This window comes from Muscardinus avellanarius (assembly GCF_963383645.1).
Source record: "Muscardinus avellanarius genome assembly, chromosome: 16".
Taxonomy (NCBI): domain Eukaryota; kingdom Metazoa; phylum Chordata; class Mammalia; order Rodentia; family Gliridae; genus Muscardinus; species Muscardinus avellanarius.
Genome location: NC_137802.1, coordinates 49,589,823 through 49,599,804, shown reverse-complemented (window position 1 = coordinate 49,599,804; position 9,982 = coordinate 49,589,823). Strand labels below are relative to the sequence as shown.

At 50.8% G+C, this 9,982-nt stretch overlaps 1 protein-coding gene across 1 annotated transcript; it reads right to left on the bottom strand.

Annotated features, from left to right (window-relative positions):
• Positions 1 to 734: 734 nt before the first annotated feature.
• LRRC3C (leucine rich repeat containing 3C) lies at positions 735 to 1,546 on the bottom strand (the record flags this gene model as incomplete). Its single annotated transcript, XM_080712611.1, has 1 exon — positions 735 to 1,546. The coding sequence occupies exon 1, from the start codon at positions 1,497 to 1,499 to the stop codon at positions 735 to 737; it is 765 nt and encodes a 254-aa protein (XP_080568737.1). The 5' UTR covers positions 1,500 to 1,546.
• Between the last annotated feature and the right edge of the window lie 8,436 nt (positions 1,547 to 9,982).

Below are 9,982 nucleotides of genomic sequence, written 5' to 3'. Positions count from 1 at the left end.
CCTAGTCCTATTTTTTATTCTTTCTTTTGAAACAGGGTCTCACTGAGTTGCAGAGGGCCTCACTAAGTAGCCGAGAACCGCGATCCTCCTGTCTCAGCCTCTCAAATGCTGGGCTTACAAGCATGCACCACCATGCCTGGCCAGTTCATACATTTCTACAGCGATACCTCCAAGGTCACCCATGGCTAGGCCCAGCTCCCTCCTCCATGCTCCTCTGGCTGCTTCTACCTCTGAATGGGAGCACACACCGCCTGGGTTTGTCTCTGTTCTGCTGTCCCCCAAAACCATGGACTTGGGAGGTTTGGGTTCTCTGAGTCTAGCACAATCCAGGCACAGAGGGTCATTCAAAAACCCACACACAGCCAGGCATGGTGGCACTGGCTTGTAATCCCAGTACTTGGGAGGCTGAGACCAGACAATTGCAGGTTCGCAGTCTGCCTCAGCTACTTAGTGAGGCCCTCCACAACTTAGTGAGACCCTGTTTCAAAGTAAAGAGTAAAAAATAGGGCTGAGGGTGTAGCTCAGAGATAGAATGCCCCTGGGTTCAATCCCCAGTACCACAAAAAACAAAACAAAAACCCAGGCACTAAATATGGCATTGGTAGAGAGAGAGGAGAGAGAGAGAGAGAGCGAGAGAGAGAGATATTTAGAGGAGACAGGAGGGAGCGTGGGGTGTGGCCACAGAGGATACAGAGATGCCAAAGGAAAGGAGAGAGCCTGGGTCTAGAGAGCCATCAGACCACTGTGCTGAGCGTGGAGGAGTCCTCGGAGCGCACGGGCAGCACGGGGACCCGTTTGAGGGGCCGCCGGGTCTCATCTCGGTTCTGCCACACATAGTGGACGAGATAAGCCACCACGAGTGTCAGCCAGCCCCCCATGGTGACCAGCAGGGCCACATCGGTGCTCCTTTGGGCCCCGCCCCGCCCCGTCCCACACAGCTCTTCCTCCCCAGCCAGCAGCAGAAACTCTTGCCCCACGAGATCTGGCCGGGCTCCGGGGCCGCACACGATGCCTGTCCCAGTGCCCGGTGCCAGCCTCACCTGCCTGAGCACTTCCTGGAGGGCACAGTCACAGCGCCATGGGTTGGCAGACAGGTTCACTTGGATCTGCAGCCCCACGAAGGCCTCCACAGGCACCGAGGCCAGCTGGTTGGCAGAGAGGTCGAGGTGGCGCAGAGTGCCTGCCAGGCCCTGGAAAGCGGCCCCGGAGAGGTGGGCAAGGGCATTGTGGGACAGATCCAGCTCCTCTAGGACGGACAGGTGCTGGAAGGCACCAGCTGGCACGGATGCCAGCTGGTTGGCATCCAGGTAGAGCTTGCGGGTATCGTTGGGGATGCCTGTGGGCACGGCACTCAAACCTGCCTGGCTGCAGCGGAACGTTCTCTCACCGGCTTCTTCTGCCACGTAGCAGCCCTGGGGAGGCGCCCGGGGGCTGGGCACAGGACCCCCTATGCCTGTCACCAGAAGGAGGGGCAGGAGGTGAACTGCTGACGTGAGCATGGCCACAGGTTGGCATAGTCCTGGGTGGAGGAGGATCTGGGGAAGAGAAGACCACATGAGGAGAGCAGAGAGCCATTGCCGGGGCTCCCTCTGTGGCAGGTGTTTGGGATGGGGCTCTTTGGGGACTCTCTCAGGCCCGGGTGACTTTTTTACTCCCTCCTTGCGGTGTCTGTCTAAGGGTGTCTTCTAGGGTAAAGAGTCCCCTGGGCTTGAGACTTAGAATCTGTTCATCCTAGAAGGTTAATCTATGAGGCCTCTTGGTCCAAGGCCCTGTTGGTGTGAATCTGGGGGCTTCTGAGTTTCTGCCTGTGCCTGGGTATTGATTTCCCTTGTTGGAATAAAACCTTTCCTTCGATCCACCAGGTGGGTGCAAGAGAGTCTGGTTGACACTACTGTGAAGGAGGCATGACAGCCAGATCGGCAGGAGGACTTTGGTTGTCCAGTGAGGCAAGGTGACTAGGTACAATGTACCTCCGGCCTCACCTGCTCTGACCAGGAGCATCCGCCCCTCTGCCTGCCCCAGCTCTGTGCTGTCTGCCCTGCCGGTCCTCCCTCCTCCACCTCTCCCTCCTTCTCCCTTCCTCTCACCCCTGTTGGTGGCAGGGTCCTCCTGTGCTGCCGCCCTCTCCCCGGCAGTAGGCTCCCTGCTGCTCAGCTCTGGAGACCCCTGCCTCCTCCAGAAGTCCTGCTGCTCGCGGCAGCTGGAAGCTGCGACCTGGGGCCCAAGTGTATTGGGTTTCCTGGCATGTGACTCTGGGCCCCAGGTGTCAGATACCTGAGCCATGGCCTGGCCAGAGAGAGCAGATTCTGGACCCTGATAAACTGGGCCATGGAAGACCAAGCCCAAGTTCCATTTCCTGCCTTGGGCTCCCCTCCCAAGACCCCATCACTGCCGTCCTGCATCGCTGCTCTCCCAGCTGGCACGGTCTTGCTGCCTCCTAGAACCTCCCTCCTTGCCCAGAGCCCGGCTAGGCAGGACTGCTGCTTGGCAGGCCAGGGAGACAGAACTGTGTGGGCCCCCTCTCACACCCATCGTCTCCCACAACCTGTGTCCCCTAGCTCCACCTCTCCCCCTACTCTTCTCTGCCCTCCTCCATACCTGTGGCTCCTTCTTCCACAATGAGCAAACTTCCCTCAGTCTTTCCCTTGGAAAGCATCTCTTCTGAGGACCGCATCTGGCTCCCTACACTGCCAACTCTTGCTGGCCAGGGGGCGCTGTGGTCCAATTTTAGTTTGTCTCCTTCTGGGTTGAAGGTCCCTCCTTTAGGAGTTGAAAGGGTTTGTTTTTGGTACTAGGATTGAACCCAGGGACATTCTACCTCTGAGCTACACTCCTAGCCCTATTTTATTTTATTTATTTTGAAACAAGGTCTCTCTATATTGTGAAAGGCCTCACTAAGTTCCTGAGGCAGGCTGCAAACTAGTGATCCTCCTGACTCAGCCTCCCAAGTACTGGGATTACAGGTGTGTACTACCATGCTTTTTTTTTTTTTTTTTCTGTACTGGGTATTGAACCCAGGGTCTTGCCCATGCTAGGTAAGTGTTCTACATCTTAAATGTACTGAACTACATCTCTAGCACCCCCTTTTTTGTTGTTAAAATTACTTTTATTCAGGATGAAAAATTCAACATGTAACCAGATTAGATGATACATCTCTAGCCCTTTTCATTTTATTTGTTGTAAGTTTTGTTTTATTTTTTATTTTTGTGGTACTGGTGATTGAATCCAAGGACATTATACCTCTGAACTATACCCCCAGCTCTATTTTTATCTTATTTATTTATTTATTTATTTATTTATTTTTGGTACTGGGGATAGAGCCCCAGGGGCATTCTACTTCCGAGCTACACCCCCAGCCCTATTTTATTTTGTTTGAAATAGGCTCTTGCTAGATTGATGAGAGTCTCCCTACTTTCTGAACCTGTGATCCTACTGTCCCAGCCTCCCAAGTAATGGGATCACAAGTGTATGCCACCACACCCAGCTGCCCGACTCCTTTTCATTTTATTTAAGACAGGGTCTTAATTTTATTTAAGACAGGGTAGCCTCAAACGAATGATCCTCCTTTGTCAGCTTCCCACGTTGCTGGGGTTCCAAGCATGTGCCACAAAGCAGCATCTGGGGTTTTTTATTTTGTTTTGTTTTGGTTTGGTTTGTGGTACTGGAGATGGAACCCAGGGGCTTTCAACCCCCGGGCTATACTCCCAGACCTTTTTTTATACTTTATGGAAACAGGGTCTCACTAAGTTGCTAAGAGCCTCACTAAGTAGCTGAGGCTGGCTTCCAATCTGCGCAATCTTCCTGTCTCAGCCTCCCAAGTGCTGGGATTACAAACATGCACCACCATGTCTGGCTTTTTGGAAGGGGTTTATGGAGGTGCCTGAAGTCAGGATGGCTGATGGGTTCTTCTGCTGACTCTACAGTCTGGATCAGATGGCTCAGGCTTCCTCCGTATGCTGGGCTCTGGGCTCCCAGATTAGCACTCAGAACTCTTCCTCATACCTGACAACCAGAGAGGGCTTATTCCCTGGGGCCTCTTCATCCAACTATCATGTGTAGCCCATGCCACTCCATCCTACCAACCTCCCCTAATGTCTACTGCCCTGTGGAGGGAAGCGTTTGAAGCCAGGAGACGTGTTTTGTGCGTGCTGTGGGGACGCCTGCCTCGGAGCCCTCAGAACTGTCTTTGTGAGTGAGCTCTGCTGCAGGGCTGAGAGAACCATGGTTGAATGGACGTGAGGCAGCTCTGCAGGGGCTGTGCCGCTGCTAGCTGCTGTGATCCTGACTTCCAGTGCCTCCTGCAGGTTTCCCCCTCTCTATCTTATTTCCTACATCTAGCAAAGGCAAGTGTGGAGAGGAGTCATAACCATTGAACGACTCACCTAATACCGTAGCTCCTGGTGGCTTTTCCTCCGTAACTCCTTTGCCCTCAGGCCAACTACCTTGGCTATTTTGACCACCCCAAAGCCGTGTGTGTGTGTGTGTGTGTGTGTGTGTGTGTGTGTGTGTGTTACTGAGGATAGAGCCCAGGGGCATTCTACCTCTGAGCTACACTCTCATCCCTTTTTATTTTTTTGTTTGGAAGTAGAGACTTGCTAGGTTACCGAAGGCCTCATTACATTGCTGAGGCTGTCCTTGAACCTGTGATCCTCCTGTTTCAGCCTCCCAAGCTGTAGGGTTACAAGTGTACACCACACTGCATGGCTCCAAAGTCTCATTTTGTATGGTACCATCCTACCCACACTATCTCCAGTTTAGTGCCAGATCTAGGGTGTCCATGATTCACAGAGTTCAAAGGCAAGGTCCATCTGCTTGAGCTTTCTTAGATCGCAGACTGGTAAACTGAGGCCCAGAATGTGACCAGAGTGAGTCAGTGGCCTGACAAAGACCGCAGTCCAGTTTCCTAATTCCTTCTCCAACCATTTCCCATTCTATTGGTGCCTCTACCACCCCGGTGCCACACTCGCCAATCCCCTGTGCCCTTGCCTTTTGGCCCCATATGATACGCAAAGCATTGTACGGAAGCCTGCCCATTCCCACTAGATGGGAGAGGTGGACGAGAATAGAAACCTGGGGTGTCACAAAGATGGGGGCAGGAGGGTGGCACAAAGGAGGATGAAGTCAGATGCCGTGCAGACCTTGTGGAGGAGGAAAACCTTGCTGAGTTTTGTAAGAGATCATGGATGACCAGGACCACACACATAATTGTAGGGCCCTGTGCAAAATGAAAATATTGGACCTTTGGTTCAAAAAAGAAAAAAGGGTAAGAATTTCAAGATAGTAGCAGTGCGGGGGCCTTCCTGAGCACAGGGTGGAGCCTCATGTGACTGTCTAGGTCAGGCTGTGTCCGCGTGAATGAAGTCAACCTGTTATCTTGTTATCTTTGAAGCAGTTTCAGAAGTGTGACGGGGCCAGAACCAGGTGGCAGGGCACCAGATGGCTTCGCCTCGAGGATGTTCTCAGCCCGACTCCTTCTCGTGACATGAACCCAGCCATTCTTCAGGCTTACACTGGTCCTGCACCTGGGCAGGAGAAGTGAAATGTTTCTCTGTGGGTTTCTTATTAGCTAGCCCAGGCACTCTGACCCTGAATACTTGGATGCCCATTTTGGGGCCGTGGCTGAACGTGGTATAGAAAGCTGTGAGCCGGGCGTGGTGGCACACGCTTGTAATTCCAGCATTCAGGAGGCTGAGACAGGAGGATCGTGGTTCACAGCCAGCCTCAGCTACTACTTAGTGAGGCCCTATGCAACTTAGTGAGACCCTGTTTCAAAATAAAGAATAAAAAATAGGGCTGGGGGTGACACTCAGAGGTAGAATGCCCCTGGGTTCTGTCCCCAGTACCGCAAATAAATAAATAAATAAATAAATAAATAAATAAATAAATAAAATAAAGAAAAGTGTGGAACTCTCGCCCTGTTGCTGTCTTCTCTCGAATTGGGCAGGGGGTTTAGCTAAGGCATAAGGGTTAAGCCTGTCTGTTGGTGGAGAGTTATCTCCTTCTTGGACTAGGGCAGCTGCCAGGCAAGTGTGAGGCTGGGTATCCAGCACAGCAGGGAGGGGAGGTCACCTGGAGCTGCGGAGGTGAGTAAATGGAGAGGCTAAGTGCAGGGCTCAATAAACTGGGGCGGTCTGAAGGGACGGAGGAGCCACAGGGAGGACGGTTCTCTGCCTTCACTGTTCTGTTCACTCATGCAGTGAGGAGTTTCTGGGAGCACTATCTTCCAACTCCTGTGCTAGTTGAAGGGGGTATAGTACGGCATGTTCTTTTTTTTATTCTTTATTTTGAAACAGGGTCTCACTGAGTTGTAAAGGGCCTCACTAAGTAGTTTGAACCTCCATCCTCTTGTCTCAGCCTCCCAAATGCTGTGATTACAAGCTGCGCCACCACGCCACGCAGGCATGTTCTTAAGGTGCTGGGTCCCACATACTGGGATTATAAGCGTGTACCACCATACTCAGCTTGTGATGGGAATTTTAAAGAGCTGTTTAAAGAACTGTATGTGCCAGGAGTGATGACACATACCTGTAATCCTAGTGCTTGGGAGGCTGAAACAGGAGGATCACAGGTTCAAGGCCAACTTCAGCAACTTAGTAAGAACCTCAGCAACTTAGAGAGATCCTGTTAAAAAAAAAGAAAAAGAAAAAGGGCTTGGGGTGTAGCTCAAAGGTAAAATGCCCCTGGTTCAATATTCAGTACCAAACCAAACCAAACCTGTTTAGGTGATCAACCCAAAGTAAGAATAATCGCTTCGCTTCACTCCGGTGTTCTGTGGCTTTCATCTGAGAGCATTCTTCACAGGGAGGCTATCTTCCCCAGGACAGCAGGGACGGCTTCACTAAGGAGTCACCTTTGAGCTGGTTTTCAAGGCTGGGTTCATCGGGAGTGGTAGCCGACTGCAGAGCAAGAAGCATGAAAACTTGGCTTCTAGACTGTAGAGGGGCTGGAGGCAAAGTCTATGGTAGAGAGGTGGGAAGGGACCCAGTTCTTGTGGGCTTGTATATCATGTGAGAACTGGGACTTGTTTCAGTATCTGGAGGACTGAACAGTTTTCCCCTTTCTTTCTTTCTTTCTTTCTTTCTTTCTTTCTTTCTTTCTTTCTTTCCTTCTTTCTTTCCTTCTTTCTTCTTTTGTGGTACTGGGGGTCTAACTCAGAAGCTTTCTACCTCTGGGCCATACTCCCGGACCCATTTAATATTTTATTTGGAAACAGGGTCTCACTAAGTTGCTGAGAGCCTCACTAAGTAGCTGAGGCTGATTTTGAACCTGTGCGATCCTCCTGTCTCAGCCTCCCAAGTGTGAGGATTACAAGCATGCGCCACCACGCCTGGGTATTTATTTATTTTTTGCGGTACCGGGAATGGAACCCAGAGGCATTGTACCTCCGAGCTACACCCCCAACCCTATTTTTTAGTCTTTTTTAAATTTTTGAAACAGGGTCTCACTGAGTTGGGAAGGGCCTCCTCACTAAGTAGCTGAGGTCGCCCACAAACCGTGATCCTCCGGTCTGTCTCCCAAATGCTGGGATTACAAGCTTGTGTCACCATGCCTGGCTATTCTTTATTTTGAAACAGGGTCTCACTGAGTTGCAGAGGGCCTCACTAAGTAGCTGAGGCTGTTCGCGAACCATGGTTCTCCTGTCTCAGCCTCCCAAATGCTGGGATTACAAGTGTAATCCCTGGCCCCTATTTTTTATTCTTTATTTTGCAATAGAATCTCAGCTGAGGCTGGCCGCAAACCTTCAATCCTCCTGTCTCAGCCCCCCAAGTACTAGGATTACAAGCGCGTGCCACCTTGTCTGGCTGAACATTTTTCAAATTGTATTTAATATTTGGGTCACTCTGCTGGTTGTGTGCAGTATGTATTAGTGGCAAGAAGACCAGTTACAGCAACAGTCCTGGTGGGAAGTGATAAGGAAGCCGTGGTATACTCGAGTGGGGCATTCGATGCTTTGCTGTGGCTCCAGAGTGTATGGGCCTATCCTTGAGCAACCCAAGACTCTCATCAGACATCTGAGCTGTGAGGCACATTTTTCTCCAATACACTCGAACCTTTGGTTCTCTGGACCTCAAGCTCTGAGATCCCTTCTAGCCTGATTATCAACGCGTCAATCATGGTGGCGGAAGAAAAGCCTGAGCCATGGCAGGGCTCTGGCTACAAAGTTCAGGGCCCAGGAAAATAATCCTCTATGGCCCCTCCCTCCCTGATATTGGAGACTTTCAGTTCCAGCCTGGATAGGGGGAAACTGTAAGGAAAGGAGGAGAGATGGTTATTTTACCTATCTGGTCAGCCAAGGACCTATCTAATGCCAGGATATAGTGCAGTTTAGGGGGGATGGGCAGTAAAGCAGCTCCCTCCCCTTCCTTCTTCCTCCTTCCTCCACCTCCTTTCTCCTCCTCCTCCTCCTCCTCTTTCTCCTCTTCCTCCTCCTCTTTCTCCTCCTCCTCCTCCTCTACCTCCTCCTCCTCCTCCTCCTCCTCCTCCCCCTCCCCCTTCTCCTCCTTCTCCTCCTCCTTATTCTCCTCCTCCTCCTCCTCCTCCTCCTTCCCCTTCTCCTCCTCCTCCTCCTCCTCCTCCTCCTCCTCCTCCTCCTCCTCTTTTTTCTTCCTCTTTCCTTTTTAATACTGGGGATGGAATTCAGGGGTGTTCTACCTCTGAGCTAGATTCCTAGCCCTATTTTATTTTTTATTTTGAAACAGGGTCTCACTGTTACAGAAGACCTCACTAAGTTGTTAAGGTTGGCCCAGAACCTGTGATCTTCATGTCTCAGCCTCCCAAGTACTGGGATTACAGGTCTGTGTCACCACACCTGGCAAGCCTTTGCTATTCTATTCCTTGTAGAAAAGCGCAAAGAGTGTGTGCAATCGAGCTCCCATCCTTGAATGCTGTCTAATTTGTTTAGCATACATCTGAGCACCTGCTGTATACCATCATTGACACTCGAATGCAGAGAAAATTAAATATCTCCAGGCAACGAGGGAGGACTGGTATGTACATAAATATGAAATAGCCTAGGGGGGAGCTCTAGCTGAGGTGCTTGCAGCCGTCCAAGGAGCCCAGAGGGTGTTGCCTGGGCGTTGGGAAAGGCCTCAAAGAGAAGGTAATAGCTGAGTGAGGCTCTGAGGGGTGAATAGGAGTCTCGCAGATGGAAAAGGGCAGGAGGAAAAGCATACAGGCTGAGCCAAGAACAAGAAGTGCAAGGTGTCTTCTGGGAATGGTGAGTAGCCCAGTGTGGCTGTCGCCCGGGGTGTGCGTCCAGTAACAGGCTTCAGCTAACTTTGCCGAGGGCCTGCTCTGTGCAGGAAATGCAAATGTGCGTGAACGCAGAGCCAGCAGGGAAGCTGGATCTGTAACAGAGTTTGTACACGTAGAGTTTGTATGCGTGTTCCAGATCATGGCAAACGCTGAAGAATGTTGTGATTATTTCTACAGGGTGAGCTGGGCTGAGGTGGGGAAAAAGGTGTTCTGGGGCAGTGGTCACCCAGAATTCCTAGACAGGGGAGGCCTACGAGAAGTAGGAATTCACCTGCTCTGGAATAGTTCCAGTTTCCTTTCTTTCCCTCTTCCTGCCTTTCCAGTGACTCTGTCTCTTTCTCTCTTTCTTTCTTTCTACTTGGGATTAAACTCAGAGTGTTCGCCGGGCCGTGGTGGCGCACACTTGTAATCCCCACGCTTGGGAGGCGGAGATGGGAGGATCATGCAGGTTCGAAGCCAACCTCGCTGGCTTCAGAGACCTTGTTTCTAAAAAAAAAAAAAAAAAAAAAAATATATATATATATATATATATATATATGTATGTATATTAGGTCTGGGAGTGTACACCGGTGGTAGAAGGGTTTCCAGGAACCCCAGTACCACCAAAATAAATAAACAAACAAACAAATAAATAAATAAACAAACTCAGTATGTTCTACCTCTGAGCTATGCCATCAGCCCTTTTTATTTTATTTTTACTTTTTGGCACTGGGGATTGAACCCAGGG